General features: G+C 38.4%; 1 protein-coding gene across 2 annotated transcripts in view; it reads right to left on the reverse strand.

Moving 5' to 3' along the window:
• Positions 1-20,758, reverse strand: part of ctage5 (CTAGE family, member 5) — a 37,607-nt gene extending 16,849 nt beyond the window's left edge. Inside the window, exons 1-15 of one of the 2 annotated variants that reach the window (XM_020529880.2) lie at positions 20,683-20,758; positions 18,199-18,342; positions 18,031-18,052; positions 17,839-17,927; positions 17,475-17,552; positions 14,713-14,823; positions 14,490-14,561; positions 14,301-14,405; positions 13,364-13,486; positions 13,218-13,284; positions 7,818-7,873; positions 5,351-5,441; positions 2,038-2,176; positions 1,180-1,281; positions 1,039-1,099 (exon numbers count right to left, since the gene is read on the reverse strand). In XM_020529880.2, the coding sequence (XP_020385469.2) occupies positions 1,039-1,099; positions 1,180-1,281; positions 2,038-2,176; positions 5,351-5,441; positions 7,818-7,873; positions 13,218-13,284; positions 13,364-13,486; positions 14,301-14,405; positions 14,490-14,561; positions 14,713-14,823; positions 17,475-17,552; positions 17,839-17,927; positions 18,031-18,052; positions 18,199-18,330 (1,248 nt within the window). In that variant the 5' untranslated portion in view covers positions 18,331-18,342; positions 20,683-20,758. Of the gene's footprint in view, positions 1-1,038; positions 1,100-1,179; positions 1,282-2,037; positions 2,177-5,350; positions 5,442-7,817; positions 7,874-13,217; positions 13,285-13,363; positions 13,487-14,300; positions 14,406-14,489; positions 14,562-14,712; positions 14,824-17,474; positions 17,553-17,838; positions 17,928-18,030; positions 18,053-18,198; positions 18,343-20,639 lie in introns of both variants that reach the window. The other variant, XM_048599700.1, reaches the window with a different exon arrangement.
• Between the last annotated feature and the right edge of the window lie 459 nt (positions 20,759-21,217).

Here is a 21,217-nt window from a genome sequence, read left to right on the forward strand (position 1 = left end):
GTGTCAATGGAGGAAAGGTGGAAAGGCGTAGAGAATCTGATACTAAGTTATACTGAATAGGTACAAAATGACTGATGACGTGGGCTGAATGGGATGTAGAGTCAGGAGGATTGGGTTGGTGAAAGGAGGATGCATGTGATCAGAGTTGGCGGAACAGAGAGTTCACATGAAGTTGGAAAATGTTACAGATCTAGAGAATGCAAAACCAGAACAGGTTTTAAACAAGTCAGTGAGCACTAGCATAATGGATAATCAAGACTTGAGCTGAATATTCCCTGCAAGGACGAGAAACAGACATCAGGACCCTGTGAAGTGCGGTGGAGGTGGAGAGTGTGGATTCACTCACCAAGACCTTCATGGGTTTGCTGACCTTAGGAGGTCTCAAAGATGGAGAGCAATTACAGGCCTTTAAGCTTGAATGGAACAGCAAGCGACCATAGAAGATAAGTAAAACAGAAGGCACTTCAGAATGGTGGCATTTCTCTCCAATCTTTAAAAACCTTAAATTAAAATTGGCTTTTACCAGTCGGACTATCATTGTGGAGATGGAAGGAAAGGCTCTCTCTTCGTCTACAGAAAGAGTTTGAAGGTTTGCCTGGAATATTGGTACCTGGCAATACTACTTAAACTGGCATTTGTCATCTGAGGCAATATTCCAAATGATCTTGTGGTTTTTAATGATTGCTGGGCTACCAACAGGCAGCCAGCCAATCACCTGATCCAATCTCAGCAAAAACAAACAAGAGGCTGAGAAGTAGCACTTCAGCCTCTTGCTCCAGCTTTGGCATAAGCCAAGAATCTATCCCTTTGTGCAATACAGGATATAGCCAGCAGGCTTTTGGATGAACTGGAATTATAAAGAATGCAGAATGGGATGCCAGCCAGAAGAACACTGAGATAATTGAGCCTGCATCTGATGAATATGTACTGAGGGCTTTAGAAGCAGGTAATCTTACGATTGGTACATTATAGTAGAAGATTTAAAAAAAATTACTGAAACTAATGAAAACTGAGTAAACAATAATTTCTTTTACATACTTGATTTTTATACGACTCTATAGTTTTAACTAATTCTTCTTCAAGATCTTTAGCACGTTGCCTGCAAAGAAAGCAAGAACTGTAATGGTATTGGAAACAAAAGTAACGAGATATTAAGTAACAACTGAAAATTCCAGTTACCTATAAATACCGAGCTCCTCAGTCGCTTGATTAATCTTTTCATCAACTTCAGAAAGCTTCTCTTCCTTCTGTAGGCGCTGATGCTCCTCTAATGTCAGATTTCTATGTACAATGCAACCCAGAACAATCACAAGAAATTATTTGCAGCCTTACAACCTTCTACCCAGTTCATTTAAGAATAAAAACAATTATGAATGCCTCACAAGGTGATGGCTTAGTGTTAATCAGTAGCTGAGTTAATACTTTGAAACTTATTGATTTAGGAATTTTCATTGGGGATTTTCAGTTTCTGAAAAGGATTATATTAGTTGTAAGGAAATTGTGTCTCTAACTATCAACTCTAACCAGCCAACATCAGGGTATTTAGTTGATGAAAAACAGTGAATTTTACAGATTGAATATTATCTCCTAAATCATAATGAGCTAGAAAACACTGATTACAATTGGACTTGTGTTCTCTTGAATACAAAATTCAAACATAAATTGTTGAAGAATAACTTGATTATCTTCCATTTTTAATCAGCATTTCCTTATTTTCCACACCTCAATGGACCATACATGATCTCATCACATGAATGAAAACTTACATCAGACCATAACTATTGTTGTTGAACATACGTGCTTGTGAATGCAAAGCAATGTTTCTTCACGTTTTTCCCTCACATTAAGAAACGCTTTGGCTTTCACCTTATTCCTCCTCTCTTCTCAAAGAGAAGATCAGTACCAAGTGTAAGCATCAAAATCAGTATCATATTACTAAACACAACCAAATTTTCTGAAACTAATTGATACTCAAAAATAATTATATTCCTACACAATTCATTTTCATTTAAATTCTACCTGAATCATGCTTTGTACCTTTGAAGCTCCATTTCTTTCTCATGGTATAATTCTGTCATGATCTTTAACTTCTGCTGAATGGTCTTGTATTCAGTCTCAAACTGAGTTGTCTCATTTTGTACAGAAGTCTGCTCTAATCGAAGTTTTTCAATTCGCTCTGCCAAATGGAAAGAAAAAGCTTCCTGATTACATTGTAAGTTCAGTTGTAATTTGTTTGACAACTTCCATACCACAAGATGGTCATAAATGAGAATTTTTAGGAGAATTATGGAACTGTAATTTAGGAAATGTGCAGAAAGACTGCCAGCAAAGGGACAGTAAATCAATTTGAGTACATGACTTCCAAGTGAAACTGGTTGCAGACAATTACATATGGAAGAAATGTTTACCGTGGCAGAAGAACCAGAGAACCATAACATATTACATCCCTGAAGCAGGCCATTCACTGCCTCTTCACTACAACAAGAATAATCCAACTGTCTTTGGATTCTATCCATGCTTCACGTGTTTAACCACTTCTCCCTTAAAACACACAGGTTTCTGCCTCAACTATTACCTGTGGTAAACGTTATATGCTCCAATAATTCTTAACTTAGAATTTTCTTCTAATTTTTCCCAAATTAGAAACAAATTTAAAATAGTGACTCACATCATTGATTCTCCACTTGTAGAAAACAATACTTTCTCAGTCACCATAACACAAACCTTCTTTATTTTAAGTAGTTCAATTAAATCTCTTCCTAGAAACAGGGAAACTGTTTCAGTCCATCAAGTTTCTCCTCACTCCTGGTCTTATAATCTTCACTGTACACTGTCACTTGCTCTAAAGTCCTTCCAATAAGGCACAGAACAGTTTAATAGCACAATAACCAATGACTGAACTTATTACTTCTTCACTTCTGCAGTCTAGGTCTACAATTATAAAACTCAAAATGCTATTGGCTTTTATGGCTACTCAAATCATTTCTCTGTCCCTCACAATTTTCATTATTTTTTCTGAAAAGTGTTTCTGCCTTTCAGGGATCACTGGAGTCAGGGAGGGTCCCAGAGAACTGAAAAATGGCTAATGTAGCACCCCTGTTTAAGAAGTGAGGGAGAAGAAGATGGCAGATTATAGGCCGATTAGCCTGATCTCAATCATTAGTAAGATTGGAGAGTCTATTACTGAGGATAAGATTGCGGAGTACTCGGAACTGCATGGTAAAACAGGGCCGAGTCAGCATGGTTTTGTCAAAGGGAGATCATGCCTGACAAATCTGTAAGAATTCTTTGACTGAACAAGCAAGTTAGACAAAGGAGAGCCAGTGGACGTGATCTATTTGAATTTCCAGAAAGCTTTGATAAGGTGCCTTATAGGAGGCTGCAAAATAGCATAAGAGCCTGTGGTGGTAGGGGCAAGGCACTGACGTGGATAAAGGATTAGGTGACCGGCAGAAGGCAGAGAGTAAAGATAAAGGAGTGTTTTTCAGGATGGCAGCCAGTGACTAGTGGAGTTCCACCGAGATCAGTTTTGAGAAACTGTGAGGATATGCACTTTGGTAGGAAGAACAGAGGCGTAGACTATTTTTGAAATGGAGAAAGGCTTTCGAAATCTGAAGACCAAAGGAACTTGGGAGTCCTAGTTCAGGACTGTCTTAAGGTTAATATGTAGGTTCAACAGTAGTTAGGAAAACAAATACAATGTTAACATTAACTTTGAGAGGGCCTGAATGCAGGAGCAGGGATGTACTGCTGAGGTTGTACAAGGCTCAGATCAGATCAGCCTGCATTTGGAATGCTGTGAGCAGTTTTGTGCCCTGCTGGCGTGCTGGCATTAGAGGGGGTCCAAAGAAGGTTCATAAGAACAATCCCAGTTATAAAGGGCTTATGATATGAGGAGAGGTTGAGGACTCTGGGTCAATATTTGATAGAGTTTAGAAGGATGAGGGGAGATCCCATTGAAACTTACAGAATACTGGATAGAGTGGATGTGGAGAAGGTGTTTCCATTATTAGGAGAGACTAGAATCCAAGGGCACAGCGTCAGTGAAGGGACAACTATTTAGAATTAAGATGAGAAAGAATTTCTTCAACCAGAGGATGGTAAATCTGTGGAACTCATTGCTGTAGAAGGCTGAAGGCCAAGTCATTGAGTATATTTGAGAAAGATAGATAAACTCTTGATTTGTAGGAGGATCAAAGGTTACAGGGAGAAAAGAGGAGAATGGGACTGAGAAACACAGCAGCCATGATTGAAAAGCAGAGCAGACACAATGGGCCAAAAAGCTAATTCTGCTCCTATATCTTATTGTTAGAGTCTATTCCATGCGTTTCCTCCCAAAACAAGAACCTCACATGTCTCTGCAGTAAATTGCATCTACTATCTACCTATCGTGTCCTGAAATCATTTACAACATCGAAACTTTGTGCTGTCAAATTTATGCTATATATATATTACAGAAAAGTAGAAATGGTCTTAGATGAGCAACAGCCATCAACGTTAACCCTCAGTTCCTTATCAGCTGAACATTTTCTATCCATACTCAGCCTTGTCAAACGCCCTGTCAAATGTCAAAGATTCATACCAACACAATTATTCCCCTTTACAGACCTAACCAATAACTGCTTGATAATATTATGTAAAATTTGGTAAATATGACTTACAATATAAACTAAAGTTTGTTAAATATTAAATACAACAAGTCCAGAAAATGCAGGAAAATACTTAGCAGATCAGATAATGTCTGTGGGGAAGAAATTTTGTGCTCCCCAAATGTTTTCCAGCATCTTCTGTTTTTGTTTCAGATTTTAAACATTCACATTATTTTGCATTTGATTCAAAAAATGCAATGTTTCATTATCCCAAGCATTTCTAAATTTTTTTGTTTGATTTAAACTACGTATTCCAGAAGTTCAGATTAGCTGCTCTACAGTACATGCTCCTCTCTCTTCTTGAACAGTGGGGTTACATTAGTAACTATGATGTCTCTCTTTTGGGCACAGCATTTTTAGCCAGGCTTTCTATAGGCAGGCTTGTTTATCAGTCAATGGAGTCTCAATTGCTAAATAGCTGAATTTCAGGACTGTATTTACAAGACAGCAAAAGTAGAAATTGTAAATCTGGAGATTTAATGAAAGGTAAACCTTGAAGAGGGAGAACCTCAAACTGGTTGTAAGGAAATAAAAAAATTGCTTAAGAAAATTCTTCAAAGAAAAACGAACACTGGAATGGAACTTTCCAACCATGTACTGATGCAATTGTTCCAAAAAGCTGTTTTGCTTTTTAAAAACAGACTCATGATATAGCAATATGCTACAATGAACATATGAACGTTTCAGATTCTTGTATTTACCCATTAGCTCTTGCTTTGCTTTGATTTCATCAGATAACTTGCTGTAAATCTGATTTCTTTCATCTTCTGCTGATTTCAAACCAGCATTTAACTAAAAGAAATTTAAAAGGATTTATAAACAATAATGACAAACATCACATCGTGACAATGGAGTTTTAAAGTTTTTATTTTAAGTGGCTAATTTCTGGCAAATAGCTATCAGCAAATTATGTACAGACATTTCTCATTCTCAGAGGCATAACAGCTGAATTGCGGTCTCCAGTGTTGGATCAATCAATTATTCTATGCATACTTTTTCTATTCATTCTTGGAATGACAGTGAGACCATAAAGGCTAGTATTTGTTGCCCATCCCCAACTGTCCATGTTCAGATGATGATCAGACATCACTTTGTCAGATCAGATATGCCACAGTATTATTAGGTTTTTGATACAGCGACTGTGGAGGAAAAATGGTGACATATTTCCAAATCAGGATGGTATGTGGAAGGGAAGCTTACAGTTGATGAATTCCACATGCTTCTTCTGCCCTTGATCTTCTGGGTGGTCAAGAGCACATGTTTTGAAGGCACAGTTAAAGGAGCCTTGGTGAGTTCATCTTGTAGATAGTACACACTGCTGCAACACTGCATTGGTGGTGGACGGAGTGAAGTTTAAGAAGTTTGACGTTTAATGGGTGCCAATCAAGCGGGCTGCTTTGTTTCAAATGGTGTGTGCTTTTTTTGAGCATTGCTGGAGCTTTACTCCTCAAGGCAGTTGAAGAGAATTCCACCACATTCACGACTTGTGCCTTGCAGATGGTGGATAGATTTTGGACAGTCAGGTGGTGACTGACTAACTTAAGGATTCCCTGACACTGATATACTTTTGAAACCACAGTATTTATACGATGGGTCCGGTAAAGTTTATGGTCAATGGCACTTTGACCCGGGCAAAAGTTTATAGATTTTCTTTTGTTGGAGAGGGCCATTACCTGGTGCTTGTGTGGTACGAATGTTACTAATCATTATCAGGTAACTGCCAGGCAATGACCATCTTCAACAAGAAGGAATTTAACCATTGTGTTACCACTTGTTGATTGTACAATGAAGCGTAATTTGAAAGACAATGCTAAGAAAATAAGAGTGGAAATAAGTCTCAACCTTGTTCCATCACTATCTGATGGAGATCTATCTGAACAGTATCTGAACTCCATTTATCAGCCTTCACTCCATTTCTTTAGCACCTTACAAATATATAGTAATCTGTTTTGAAATTTCCAATTGACCTAGCCTCAACAGCTTATTGGCAGAAGACTGGCAGTTGGACCCCCTGCCACCTTTCCACTTTCACCCTAATCAAGGCTGCGGTGATAAGGCCCATGGATAGCTTCTCTGTGCTGCGCTACTGAGGTCATTAAGTTTTTTTTTAATTCATTGACAGGATCTGGGCATCTCTGGCTAGGCCAGAATTTACTGCCTATCCTTAATTGCCCAGAGGGTATTTCAGAGTCAACCACATTGCTGTGGGTCTGGATTCACATGTAGGCCAGACCACATAAAAATGGCAGTTTCCTTCCCTAAAGGACATTCATGAACCAGATGGGTTTTTCCAAAAATCCCAACAATGGATTCACGGTCATCATTAGACTCTTAATTCCCGATGTTCATTGAATTCAAACTCCACTATCTGCCATGGCAAAATTCGAACCTGGGTCTCTGGATTAATAGTCCAGTGATAATTCCCAGCGGGCAATTAATGGTGGCTACTTCAAGTAAACTCATACAGGGTAGCTTACAGGCTTATGGAGAGGCTACTTTGAAAGGCATTCAACTTCTGATCACAGGACTGAACATGGGAGTTTGGGTGGGGAGGGTGGGGAAAAGCATTGCTGTTGATTGGCTTGCTGCTCTTGGCAGACAGGTCATTCTCCACTTACTCCTGATTCTGAGTGCAGCCTGCTGCTGGCCTATCAAGTGCCTGAGCAGAACAAGATATGGCAAGACTTCCTGAAAAGTTGTGCTTCAGGGTTCCAGCCAGTGGTTAAGACCCTCTACACCTCCACAAGATTTCACTCTTCTTCCATTTGTGGCAAAGCATGGCTCTATGATGCATCTAGGATGATTCATTTATATTAAAAATACTTTATAAATTAATTAGGGACAAAGAAGAAGCTCTGTCATGCCAAGTATTTTTATCATCCTTTGTTGAATGGAAGCAGCAGGGCAGTAGCACTCCAGTTATATACAGTATATTGAAGAAACAGTACCAGCTGTATTCATTTTTCCCCTTGCATCACCATCTCCCCAGTAGTACGAAGAATATTAGGATATGTTGGTATTCTGTAAATCTGAACAGGCTTATCACACATTTCAAAGCAAGTACATTAAGTGGAGCTTCAAAAAGATAGAATATTGCCCAGGAACATCTTATTAGAAAGTATGAAAGCAAGTAACATAGCATAGAGATTATACTGCAAACTAACTTACCTTGGCAACATAAATCAATTTTTCAATTTTTTCCTTCTGTTGTTCTTCTGACATTTCTAATATACATAAAAGAAGACATATTTTAGACAAAGAAGCTGGCCTTATCAGAATCCAAAACTTAGGATAAAAGAACCATGAAAGTTAACACCAATCACCCTGGAAACACACATATTAAGTGAACGTGTGATATATTAGTGGGAAGCTCCTTAACCAGGATTATTTTATCCAGATCCTTCAATCAGAACTTAGGACAGTGTTCAAAAGATAAAAATGATATGGCCTCATCCCAGACAGCAGCAGTATTCAGAACCTGTCCCTTGAGCCATCTGCGGCCTGAATGTGGCTTTCCTGTAGCTTTTCGCTGACCCACGGGCTTGCTACTTTTAATCTGCTCACCAATCCTCCTATTTTGTGGCCTTCGTATACTCTCCTTCCCTCCACGTCTCCCTCACTCACCACTTCACTCAAATCTCCCTGCTGGCTGCCTGTGCCACTTTCTGACCCTTGCTTTTGCCATCCATTTCTCAAGTCCTTGCTTGCAATGGTTTGGAGAGGGATGCAGCACATCGGAGGAAGGATCAGTGAGGGAAATGGTAAGCTGATGTGAGATCATTGTTGAGTGAAGTAGCAAGTGGGAGCGTCAGCGAGGAGGAGGAAAGCAGTGAGCAGAAGAGGCAGCGAGTAGGAGAGTCAAGGTAAGTAGTTATTAAATACAAGTTATTAAAGTGCTAAAGCTTTTTCTTATGATCAACTTTTGTGTTGTATGTAACAAGACTTTTTTTTTTTATAAAAAGAAATAAGTCACAGTTAATCCTCAAGTGATTTTTAAACATTACTTTGGTGGCCTGTTTAAAATTTTCCAATACTTCTGTCTATTTTTCTAGTCAATGTCACTGCTACAAAATAACTTAAACGTGGGCACATGTAGGAAAGCACCTGAACTTCACGAAGTTATTTGCATCATTTGTATTAAAACAAACAAACTTGTTCATTGATGCTGTAAACAAATAACATTACAAAAGAAGTAAAACTGCTAAACAATTATTACCCCATGTTTTGAGAAGCAGCTACTTTCAATGGATGGCCTGGGATTTAGTACCAGGGTAATTTCTGAATTGTCAGAACACTCTTAACAATATTATTCCCAGCTAAGAATTAGTTTAAAGAAATTCTGGAGATTTTTGAGGAGTTCTCAAAGAGGGTAATGCTGTTGACATGATGTACATGGATTTTCAGAAGGTATTCAATACAGTGCTACACAGAGTTGTGAGAAAAGGTATAGCTTATGGAATAAAGGGACAGTAGTGACGTGGATACAAAATTGGTTGAAGGAAAGGAAGAGAGAGTAATGGTCAGTGGATATTTTTCAGACTGGAGGAAGGTTTTTAGTGGTGTTCTGCAAGGGTCGGTTTATGGGACCATTTCTTTTTCCATTTTATATCAATAATCTCTTGATGTGCTGAAGTCAAATTCCAAGTTTGCAGATGATACAAAAGTTGGAAGCATTGTGAATTGTGAGGACACTGTAATGCTACAAAAGAACATTGACAAGTTGGTGGACTGGATAGATAGGTGGGTAGCAAATAAAATTCAACGTGGATAAGTGTGAAGCAATTCATCTTGGTAAAAAGAACATGAAGATACATTATAAAAAGGACACTACCATAAAGAATGTGCAGGAGCAGAGAAAAATTGCAGAACTAGTACAGTGAGCAGTCAATAAAACATACCTTTTCCTAGGCACTGGGGCAGAGAGAACAGAAGTGAAGAGTTAATGCTGGACTTGCACATGACCCTAGTTAGATCTTATCTGGAACACTGTGTACAGTCTTTAGGTGCCACACTTTATTAAAGATGTAACTACACGACATTGGTAGTAAAAAAGGTCCCAGGAATGAGAAACAGTCATGGAGACAGATGAAGAAGTTGAGAATGTTTTCCTTGAAGAGAAGGCCAAGAGGAGATTCTATAGAATCATGAGGGTGCTTGTTAGAATAGACAGGGACAAACTGTTCCCTCTTATAAAAGGGTAATGAACAAGGGTGCACAGATACAAAATAATTTGTAGAAGAAACAAATGGGGTGTGCAACAGGAAACCATTTTCATACAGCAAGTAGTTAGTTCCTGGAATCATTGCCTGGTAGTGTGGTGGAGCAGGTTTGATTGAGGTATTAAAGAGAGCATTAGATGATTATTTAAATAGAAAAATCATTCAAGGTTATATGGAAAAGGCAACAGAATGGCACTAAGTCATAATGCTCATTCAGACAGCTGCTGCAGACACGATGGACCAAATGGTCCACCTTTTGCACCGTAACAATTGCCATTCTTCGATAAGATCATATGATGTACAGCAACCTTGTGAAGGCACACAGTTTAATAACATCCTTATGCAGTCTTGCTAATGTTCCATAATTCCATGGCTGTGTCAGAAACTAAAAAGTTTCTTCCTCACTCAATTTTTCTCTTTGCTCCATTTTCTTCCATTTTCACTGATTCCACTGGACTGAATACCTAGTTCATTCAAATAGAAATAACTGGCAGATTTAATTTGCTCATTTAACTGACCCAAATTTACTTGCTAATATATTCACCACACATGGTACATGAATCTAGCTCAGTGCTCAAAAGGTTGGAAATCTTCACCATTCAGTATTGACATACTGCCTCTCATTGATAAAAGAAAATCACTTTGTTTGGATGCCCACAGAAATAAGATGATGAACTAGCAGCTCAAACAGAGATAAATTATTTAGACCTAATTTGCATTGCAAAGACATCAATGCCAAAGGTTGGGAAATAAATGTTCCAGGGTACACAACATTTCAAAAAGGAAGGTTAGCCTTGATAATGAAGGATAGCATAAGGATCTTAATGCAAAAGCATCTTGGTTCAGTAAAATCAGTATGGGTGGGCATAATTTATAGGCCCTCTAATAGTGGTATTACCATTAAACAGAGCACTGAAGAAGAAATCATTGGAGATTGCCTTTGTTACAATGTAATAAGTAGTGCGGGGACTTTAATCTTCATAAAGACTGGACTAATCAATTTGACAAAATTGAATTGTAGAAGGCTCTTGAAACAGTTTTCAGGGACAATACATTCTGGAATTAAGTAAGGACAAAACAATTGGAGATAGAGTATTGCACAGTGAGGCAGGATTAGTTAGTAATGTTTAGTAAAAGATTCAATAGGAAATAATGATTATAATATAATTAAATTCTACATTAAGTTTGAAAATGAAATGCTCCAAACATAAACAAGCACCTTACACAAAGCCAAATCCATAATCTGTAAGGAGAAAGTTGGTAACTAAAAATGTATGGTGGCAAATAAACAGTAAGGAAGGCTTAAAAGAAACAATTCAAAATGTTCAACAAAAATATATTCCACTGAAAAACAAAAACCCAGAGTATTATTCATGCTGATGAGTGACATTAATGACAGCATTCGTTTAAAAGTAGTAAGAAACAACTTTGCAGGATTAGTCTCAAATCTATAGATTGGGAGTGCTTTAGAGATCAGTACAGGGCTACCGAAAAGTTGATAAAAAGAGAAAGAATAGAATAACAGTAAACTAGCCAGGAATATAAAATAGAAGAAAAAGTGTTGCAAGTATACAAAAAGAAAGAGAGTGGCTAAAGTTAACACTAGTTCCATAAAAGCAGAGACAGAATAGATTATCATTAGAATAAGGAAATAGCAGACATTGAACAAATATTGAGTCTGTACTCACGAAAGGTACATGCAGGTATAGCAAGCAATTGTGAAGCATAGAAACATAGAAGATCGGACCAGGATAAGGCCATTCGACCCTGCTCTGCCATTCAATACTATCATAGAATCCTTACAGTGTGGAAACAGGCCATTCACACACCGCCCCTCCGAAGAGCATCCCACCCAGACCCATTCTCCTACCCCTGTATTTTCCATGTCTAACCGACATAACCTAAACATCCCTGAGCACCAAGGGCAATTTAGGACGGCCAATCCACCTACCGTACACATCTTTGGACTGTGGGAGGAAACCGGAGCACCCGGAGGAAACTCACGCAGAGGGGGGAGAATGTGCAAACTCCACACAGACGGTCGCCCGAGGCTGAAATTGAACCCGGGTATCTGGCGCTGTGAGGCAGCAGTGCTAACCACTGAGCCACCATGCCGCCCTATCATGGCTGATCATCAAGCTCAATACCCTAATCCCACCTGTCCTCCCACCATATCCCTTAGTCTCTTTAGCTATATCTACCGTCTTGAAAACACAAATGTATTGGTCTTAACCACTTTCAGTGGTAGTGAATTGCAAAGGCTCATTATTCTCTAGGTGAAGAAATTTCTCCTCATCTCAGTGCTAAAAGGTTTACTCCGTATCCTTAAACTATGACCTCTAACTCTGGATTCCCCAATTATCAGGAACATACTTCTTGCATCTAAACTTGTAGAATTGTCTTGTTAGAATTTTATAAATTTTTACGAGATATTTCTCCCTCATTCTTCTGAACTCCAGTGAATACAATCCTAACTATCTCAATCTCTCCCCATACGTCAGTGCTGCCACTCCAGAAATAAATCTGGTAAACCTTCACTGCACTCCCTCTATAGCAAGAGCATCCTTCCTCAGATAAGTTGACCAAAACTGCACATGATATTCCAGAATGCAATAGCATGATGGCTTATATTGCAAGGAAATTGGTGTACAAGAGTAAATAACTTTTGTTACAATTTTATGGGGCTTTGGTAAGACCACACCTAGAATTCTGTGTGCAATTTTAGTTTCCATATTTAGGAAAGAGTATACTTTTATACAGTACAACAATGGTTCACTTGATTTGTTGCTGGATTGACACGGTTGCCCTGTGATGAGAGTTGAATAAATTGGATCTATATTCGCTAAAGTTTAGAATAAGGGGTGATGTCACTGAGGTATTCAAGATTCTGAAGGGATTTGACAAGATAAGTACTGAGATATTGTGCTAGATTTCCCCAGACAAGGAAAACAATGGGGTTACTTTCAGAAGAAGAGGACCAACATTTCTACTGCGATGTGGAGAAATTTTTTCCAAAGTTGTGAATCTTTGGAATGCTCTAACCGGAGGGTTACAGATGTATCATCACTGAAAGTATTTAAACTGGAGATAGGCTGATTGATTTCTCAGGTAATCAAGGGATATGAGGAGTGAAGTGGAAGGCAGAGTCAAAGTCCGAAATCTGAAAGGTAGATTAGGCTTGAATGGGCCACATGATCTTCTCCTGCTCCTATTCATCTTCAAATACACTAGCAACTAGATTTAGCTATTTTGATACAATCTCTTCAATCAGACCTGATATTAATTCACTGATTCACGACATGAGTGCACCCCACTTTCAGTTTTAGATCAATTTTGCCCTAACTATTACCTTCGGCAGGACTTTCCTCCTCAGCTACATTCCATAATTTCATCTTTAGAAGGCAGCTTGTCAGAGTCTAAATAAAGAAAAATTAGAAATGAATATCTTTAAGAATTACTTGCATTGTTACTTTATTTCACAGGAACAAACCTTACCTTCACCTCATTCTCTTTACTTGCAAAAACTCTCCGAATGTCCTTCTGTGACTTCTCACATAATTTAATTTGTTCAGTAAGTTCACTGTACCGCTCCTCCCACCCTTCTGATTCTTGCAATAGCTATAGAACACAATCATGAGAACAGCTTGTAAGACACTCACTAAATACTTGGGTATAATCAATATATTCAGAACATCTTATCTCAACAAGAACCTGCATCCCAGTTATAACAAATATAGTGAACCATGTAGTTATAAAATATAACACAAAAAAGCAAACAAGCATCCTGATGCACAAGTCCAGCACGTGTCTCAATAAACTGCACAAAGGCTTAAAAAAAAAACTGACCTATGAAGAAAGAAATAAAATATACAGTGACATACTGTTATTAAAGAATCCTGGCAAGAAAACATTGGTAATTTTTAACATTCAAAGATACAACTGGTAGGCTACAAGTTAATAGTCATGATTACAAAAACCAAATTCCGAATCTTAATCAGGACACATCAAAACTGGAGATTGGAAGATAGGCACTATCCTTTAGAAAGGGAGAAAGAAAACTGTTAGCAAAGGTGAACTTCAATATCTCCTAATTACTAGATGCTGCACAAGATGGTGGGCAGCTTGGAGAATCTTTCATTGGTTCTCATTTTGTACAAAACACAGTTTATGCTGCAAGGTGGTCAAAACAATGGAAATATTACAACATAAAAAAGGGTTAAAAAAAAAATCAAACAAATCAAACTAAACTATATTTTAGTTATTGTTAAACTTAACTCCAGTTGATTATCATTAGATTATCACTGCTATAGCTCTTCGTTTTTTTATACACTATATCAGTAAGCATCCTCGAGAAAATGGAAGATCAAACAAATACATTTTATACTTTGCAGGAGGTGATATAAAATATTTGACAGAAATATTTCAGCTATACCTGTTCTTTGCTTTGTTTAAGATGATGATTTTCTTCTTGCGCAGTTTGGAAGGATTCCTGATGCTTTGAGTTGTTAATCTGAATTGCTTTTAATTCATTTGTCGTCTTAAAATACAGAGAGACATTGAGTTGGTTTCTGCCTCACTGTAAACAAATCAGCATTATGAAATCACATGTTGTACACCTTACCTCTTCAATTTGGACTTGAAGATTCTGTTCTTCATTTTCTAGGGCAGTTAAATTTGCTTGGATTTCTGTAATCTTCAAGAAATAAACTTGCAATTAAAAATGCACAGGACCTGTACTTCTATCTTTCTTCACACATTTGACAACACCTTTATACAGCTGTTAGTCAGTCATAACTATTAACAATGGATTAAAATAAAAGTGGAATTGCACAGTTACTACATACCAGATTGCTGCATTGGGATCTCGTTTGCTTTTCTTCCTCTAGGTCCCGTGTGAGCTGATCAACGGTTTGTCTAAGATTGCCATTTGATTTATCCAATTTGGCATATGTGTCCTAAAAAAAAAGTTTTACAAATGAAGTTGATGCTAAACACCACCTCACCTGTACAGAAAAGCTCAGCCAAAAAAAATCTTGGGCCCTCAAAGCTATCTCAACATCCTTTTACCACCGCCTGAAGTCAAGAACAAGAACCTTAAAACTTGAATCAAAGAACATTAAAAACCCTAATCAGATCAGATTTTCTTTCGGTGTGGCAAAATCACAATCTTCCTCTTCCCTTCACACAAACATCCAACACTCAAAGCTGAGCCTGTTCTAAGCCATACCAACAGTTATAAAATTAATTTTACAAAATGGCAATAGGGAAGAGCGATTACTTTAAAATCCCCATATATTAAAAATCAGTGCATGACATGAATTCCTAATCAAATATTTGAAATTACAAACTAATCACTGCCAACTCACTTTATATCTTTCTCTTTGATAATTATTGGTGTGGACTGAAATACATGATTCTTGAAAAAGGAATTTAGTTGGCAATAAATCATTAAATTGCTAAATTGTGAAAACAGAAACACAAAGGAAAAAAATTAAAAAGTCAAAAGGGTGTGAAAATGTTAAATATGTAAAATAATCTAAGAGATATTCTTCAAATTATGATCAATTCAGAACATTTGCTTTAGAATACTGTAGTGGCAAGCATAACCAAAGCTGTTTAATGCTTACATTATGCTGAAGGAAAAGAACTGCATCAGTGATGAAAAAGTTGACATGGTCAACAGTTATTGAGAGGCATCACTGGTATGCAACAACATCTATGGCCAAGTTGATTAGAAAATATCTAAAGAGCTGGGTTCTTGAGGGTTCTAATAATGCAATAATAATGTTCCTACCTCTGGGCTAGAAGAATTGGGCACAAGTCCCACCTGCACCAGTGCTGTACCACAACATGTCTGAACAGGTTGGTTTAAAACAAAGAGCTGGATTCACAAGTGGTAGTATCCCTATCTTTGAATCAGGTAGTCTGATTTAAGTCCCAGCTACTCCAGAGCTGTATAATTACATCTTTGAGCAGGGCTATTAGTAAATATCTACATGAAATGAATCTTTGTAGAACAGAATAAGTCAATAGTCACACAAATTAAGAGGGTTCTTTTAATAAAAATTTAGGGTTTTTGTGGTACAGTGATATTATACTAAGGTTCAAGTCCCAACTGCTCCAGAGGTGTATCATTACATATCTACAGTATCATTACACATCTTCAGTAACAATATCTATAAATTGGGATGGGGTTTCTAAAGTTGGGCTATGTTTGGGGGAAAAAAACTGGATTATTAAGTAGGCATTGAGGGGGCTGGGCTCCAACACTATTATGCTTTAGCTCCCCTCTATTTTAATTTCAATTATTGTTACACTGTCCCTGGTGGGCAGTGCTTGTAATTTGTTCACTAGTGATTGGCTAATTTGGGGGTGGGCTTCTTTATTTCAGAAAAAAAAAGAAGAGTTGGTGCTCTTGTGATGCTGTGGTGGCATTCCTACCTTTGGGCCAGAAGTCCTGAGTTCCCTCGGGCTCCACAGTTGTGTCATAACACATTTGAACAGGTGGATTATAAATATCTTCTATTAGGGAGGAATTGTGGCAGGACAAAGTGGGACTGTGGCAACCTCTGAGCCAGAACACCCTGATTCAAGTTCCACCAGCTTCAGAGATATATAATAACATACCTGAATGGGCTTATTAGAAAATGCATTTAAAAACAGATGGATTCCTAAAGTGGCCACTGCGGGGTCTGGGATACATTATTTCCCACTCCATCACTATTTTGATTTAATTTCCCCAACCCCGCTCCCTCAGACATCCCCCTCCGTTTTTGGTTTTTGATAAATGATTCAATACTCTTGGTGGGCAATTTTTGTTTTTTTAATCTGGTTATTTTGTTTATTTATAAAGGAGGAGTTGAGTTCTCTCGTGGGGTTGGCTTCTGGACGAGAAAAGAATAGAGAAGGTAAAATTTAAACTGGTATTTGAGTTAAACTATAAATTTACAACGAAGTCTCTGAAATTGTAAATCTCTGAAAAGTCTTCTGCCACTTAATTCGACACATGGATGTTGATCTGTTAACCACACACTGCCACTTTTCGAAAAAACCACTGCAGGGGCAAAAATTCAACCATTCCTCCCCTACCTCCAAAGTTATCAGCCTATTAGGGTTATGCAGCTGTCAGCAATGCACACAGGAAGATTGCTAGCATTAATGAACGGTCCAGGCCACTCAAGAGTGATGGTGGGATGAGGTCAAATAGTGGGGTTACAAGAGGCAGGTAGCTCTGTGGAACATCTTTTCCTGATATTGGGCACCTTGATCAGGTTGTGCCTTTTCTTTCACTGACAGTGCCATTATTATACCGTTAATGTTCACAGAAACAGAATCAAGTCTGCAACTCTCAGTTACAGTGACTGTGAGGAGGACGTGGATGCTAAGCTGATCGCCCCATAAGACAATCATAATGGGTGCTCCTTAGAGCACTCCTCAGTATTAACTCTTTTGGAACCATATACAGTAGAACATAGAACATGCTTCCACTTGACAATATATTTTTGGCTTACAGCTCTAAAGACAATTTTAAGTTTCACTCATCCTCAATTACCTGGCCATCTTATTCAAATATTTTTCCTGAAACTCTAACTCATAGTATTCTTACCTGAAGCTGTAAAGTTTTTGTTTCTGTTGATTCTTTTAAGTCAGCAGCATTCTTTACGGATGATTCAAATTCTTTGTACTGAAAAGGAGAAAAAATGTTTTAAATTATAGGCAAATAAATAATATAGATGAATCTTATTTTTGTTCAAACATAAAAACTGTGTTAGTTCAATAAATTCTGGATACTAAACTGTAATAAATTGAGCTTAAAATGCTTTTCAAATAGATTTTACATTAAAAAGAGCAGATTTCCATAGTGGAGATTTTCAACTGACTAGCACTTTATTAGTCATAGTAAAAGCGATAATTCAGCAACTGCTAACAAACAATAGGATAACTGAAGCAGTAGAAATTACTGCACATACCTTTTGTGTGCAATCACTTAGTCTTTCGAGAAATTTACATTTTTCATCAAGTAGCTGAGAAACTGTTCCTGCGAGTTGTTTTTCTCTCCCTAAAAGAAATTTAAAATATATGAAACTTAAAGGTAAACTGATTAGATTACAAATGTAAATTCACTGCATCTGGGCATTATACATAGAACTTAAGTGACTTACCCAAGTACCTTCTGCTTTTGATCTAAAAAGAAAGCAATATACTATCAGTTAACATGTAGTCCAAATGCAAGCATTACATGAACATCATCTTCAGATGCATTTATTTCTACCTTTTATGAAATAAATTTTATAAAATAAGTAACTACAATTTGCAACAAGCGCACTTACTGCTCGGCAGATCCTTTGTATAAACAGAAACGTGGTAACAAACCCCACCAAAGCTGGTATCAGGAACAATTTGGTGTAAGTACCATGCAGGTTCAAAGTAACTTCAGGATCTTCAGACAATGCATCCATCATCTTCAGGTAGAACTGAAGAAAAAAAGAATCACTCAGAGCAGGGGCAAGATTTTAGGAAGCATCAGTAACAGTAATATCCAAAGTGTGGGTAATATTATCAATAATAATGCAGAAGACAGTACAACCAATACTGGCAGCAACTTTAACAATCAAATCAAATGTATTAACAAAAGTCGCAGCAACGATGCAATCCACAGTAACAGTAATATTACCCCAAGGTGCAAATGGGTAATACCCAAATCAGTATAAACACATTTTCACAGTAGAGAGATTATCACCAAAAGTATTCGTCAGCTTAATAGTTGAGAACATTAACAATATGAACAAAACTACGGGCATGCTGTTACATGCCTCAACAGAGAAATTGACTTAATCAAAAGTACCAGTGGAAGTTACATCAGTCGGGGTAATATTATCAAAAATGCTAAAGGGCATGACATTATTGTGGTCACATACTGTTGGTAATAGCCTTATTTGCCTTTTAGGTAAAGGTGACACGCTCATTTGGTAGTGCTCCAACAGGTATGTGACTGATTCCCAAGGCTGATCAGGGCCCAGAAGATTCTGATGCAAATAAGACAAGACAATACAGATAATTGCAGTTTGGCGAGTTGCTGGGTTCAGATTCCTCTTGTTGTGCTTTCTCACTGCTTCTTGAAGTTTGCCTATTTTGAAAGGAGGCTGCATTAATTTTTCAATAAAATGTGGAGCAGGAGAAGCACAGCAGGTCTGACAGCATCCGAGAAGCAGGAAAAGTTGCTGTTTCGATTCGGGACCCTTCATCATTACATCAACTTTCCCGCTCCTCGGACGCTGTCTGACCTGCTGTGCTCCTCCAGCTCCACGTTTTATCAACACTGACTTCCAGCATCTGCAGTCCTTGCTATCTCCTAGTTGCATTAATTTTTCATTTGGTTGTGCCAGATTAGTAATTGGTTCTCCAAGGCCTCTTAAAAAAGGCTTTTAGTGATCTTGTAATGCTTCTTTTGAACACAATGAAAATGCAATCCAGAGTTAAACCAGTATAATCAAATCCTAAACAGCTGGGATTAGGAAACCTGGGCTCCCTCCAGGTCTTCGCTTGCCAAAGTCTACTGGGATGTTGCTACTGTCACATGCTAACAAAGACTTGATATCCACAGATGAGAACTTGGTAAAACAAAGACCAATACAGGATAAACCATGTCAGACTGCAGCAAGCCCAACTGTGAGCTCCATTACACATTCATGCTAATACAACAAATGGATTACACAGTCAAGCAAAAGGCAAGAAGTAACAATCCACAAGGTTTGGTTCTGGGACCACCATAGATTCCCACTTACACAAAAGAGCCAGGCTTGAGAATTAGAATTGCATTTTAAAATTTTGTAGACTGACACCAAATTGAGCTGGGTGGTTAATACAGAAGATCTGAAACATAAACTTCAATACGGATTAGTGTAAGATGACACACTTTTGTATGAAGAACAGGGAAGTCCTACACTATTTAGAAATAAGTATCTAAATATATTACAGGGAGTTGGATCTGGGGATACACAGATCACTAAAACCAGGAACACATTTTAATCAGGTCATTGAAGAACCTAATAAAGCACTGAAGCAATCATATCAAGAAGAATATAATTGAAAAACAGAATAATTGTTTGAAACATGGGGAAAAATAACTGGTCAGATGATACTTTGGACAATGTGAATAGTTCTGCTTTCTGCACGATTAAACAGATATGCAGAAATTGGAAAAGGTGCAAATAAAGAACTATTAGGATGAAATAGAAATTCAATGTTATACTTATCAGGAAAGATGGAACAGATCAAGACACTTTCCACGAGATAAACAAAGATTGAGCAATAACCTCTTGGCATGATACTGCGTGTAACAGCAGATATAACTGCATTCCTGGGTTACCCTGACTCCAAGAACAGCGAGTACGGCAATTCCTAGGATAGCGCTGATCGTATTGGACGATATTACTGCAATTTCTGAGGTTACACTGACTGCACTAGGATAGACATTTACTGCAATTCCTAGAAGAACACTGGACAATACTTGGGGAATTATTGTAATTCCAAGGGCAAGATTGGCTGTACTGCTGAGATATTACTGCAGTTGTCGATAGCGCACTGAAAATGCCAGGAGAGATATTACTGTAATCTCTGGGGTAACACTGACTGAACTGGGGGTATATTCCTGTCATTCCCAAGGTGAGGCTGACGGTATCGGGGTTGTGAGGGGGGAGGTGGGGGACAATACGATTGTAAAACACCGCTTGTGCCGAGATGAAATGACAGTAACTCGCGTGATAAATACCGGGATCGGTTTCCCGCCCGCCTGCTTTAACCCCGGGTCTTACTGATCTCTCTGTCTCTGTCGGTCAGGCCGGTCCCTCTGGGCCGAACGCCATCTTTAAAGGACGGGGAGAGTTTTTTTCACTTTACATATCCGGGTCAAAGGGCAACTCCGGGAATCAACTTCCGCTGAATGGAGATGGGGAGCAATGGGAACGGGAATGAATAGGGATGGGAGCGGAGTGGATGGGAGGGGAGAGGGAATGAGGGACGGCAAAGGATGGGAAATAAAAACCAAAAGAACTGCGGATGCTGTAAATCGGAGAGAAAAATAGATATTGCTCGAAAAGCTCAGCAGGTCTGGCAGTATCAATGGAGAGAAATCAGAGTTAACGGTTTTGGTCACGTGACCCTTCCTCAGGCCAGAGGGAGGAGGGAATATGGAAGAGATGAGAATATGGGGAGAGGGGAGCTGGAATGGGTGGGGGAAGAGGGGGAGATGGGGTGAGGGAGAGGGGTTACAGCAGGGGAGAGGCACTGTGGGGAGAGGTGTGAGAGAGTAGTGGGTGGAGGGGGAGTTGGGCAATGGGTGTCATTCAG

This window comes from Rhincodon typus, chromosome 8, assembly GCF_021869965.1.
Source record: "Rhincodon typus isolate 14 chromosome 8, sRhiTyp1.1, whole genome shotgun sequence".
In the NCBI taxonomy this organism is placed as follows: domain Eukaryota; kingdom Metazoa; phylum Chordata; class Chondrichthyes; order Orectolobiformes; family Rhincodontidae; genus Rhincodon; species Rhincodon typus.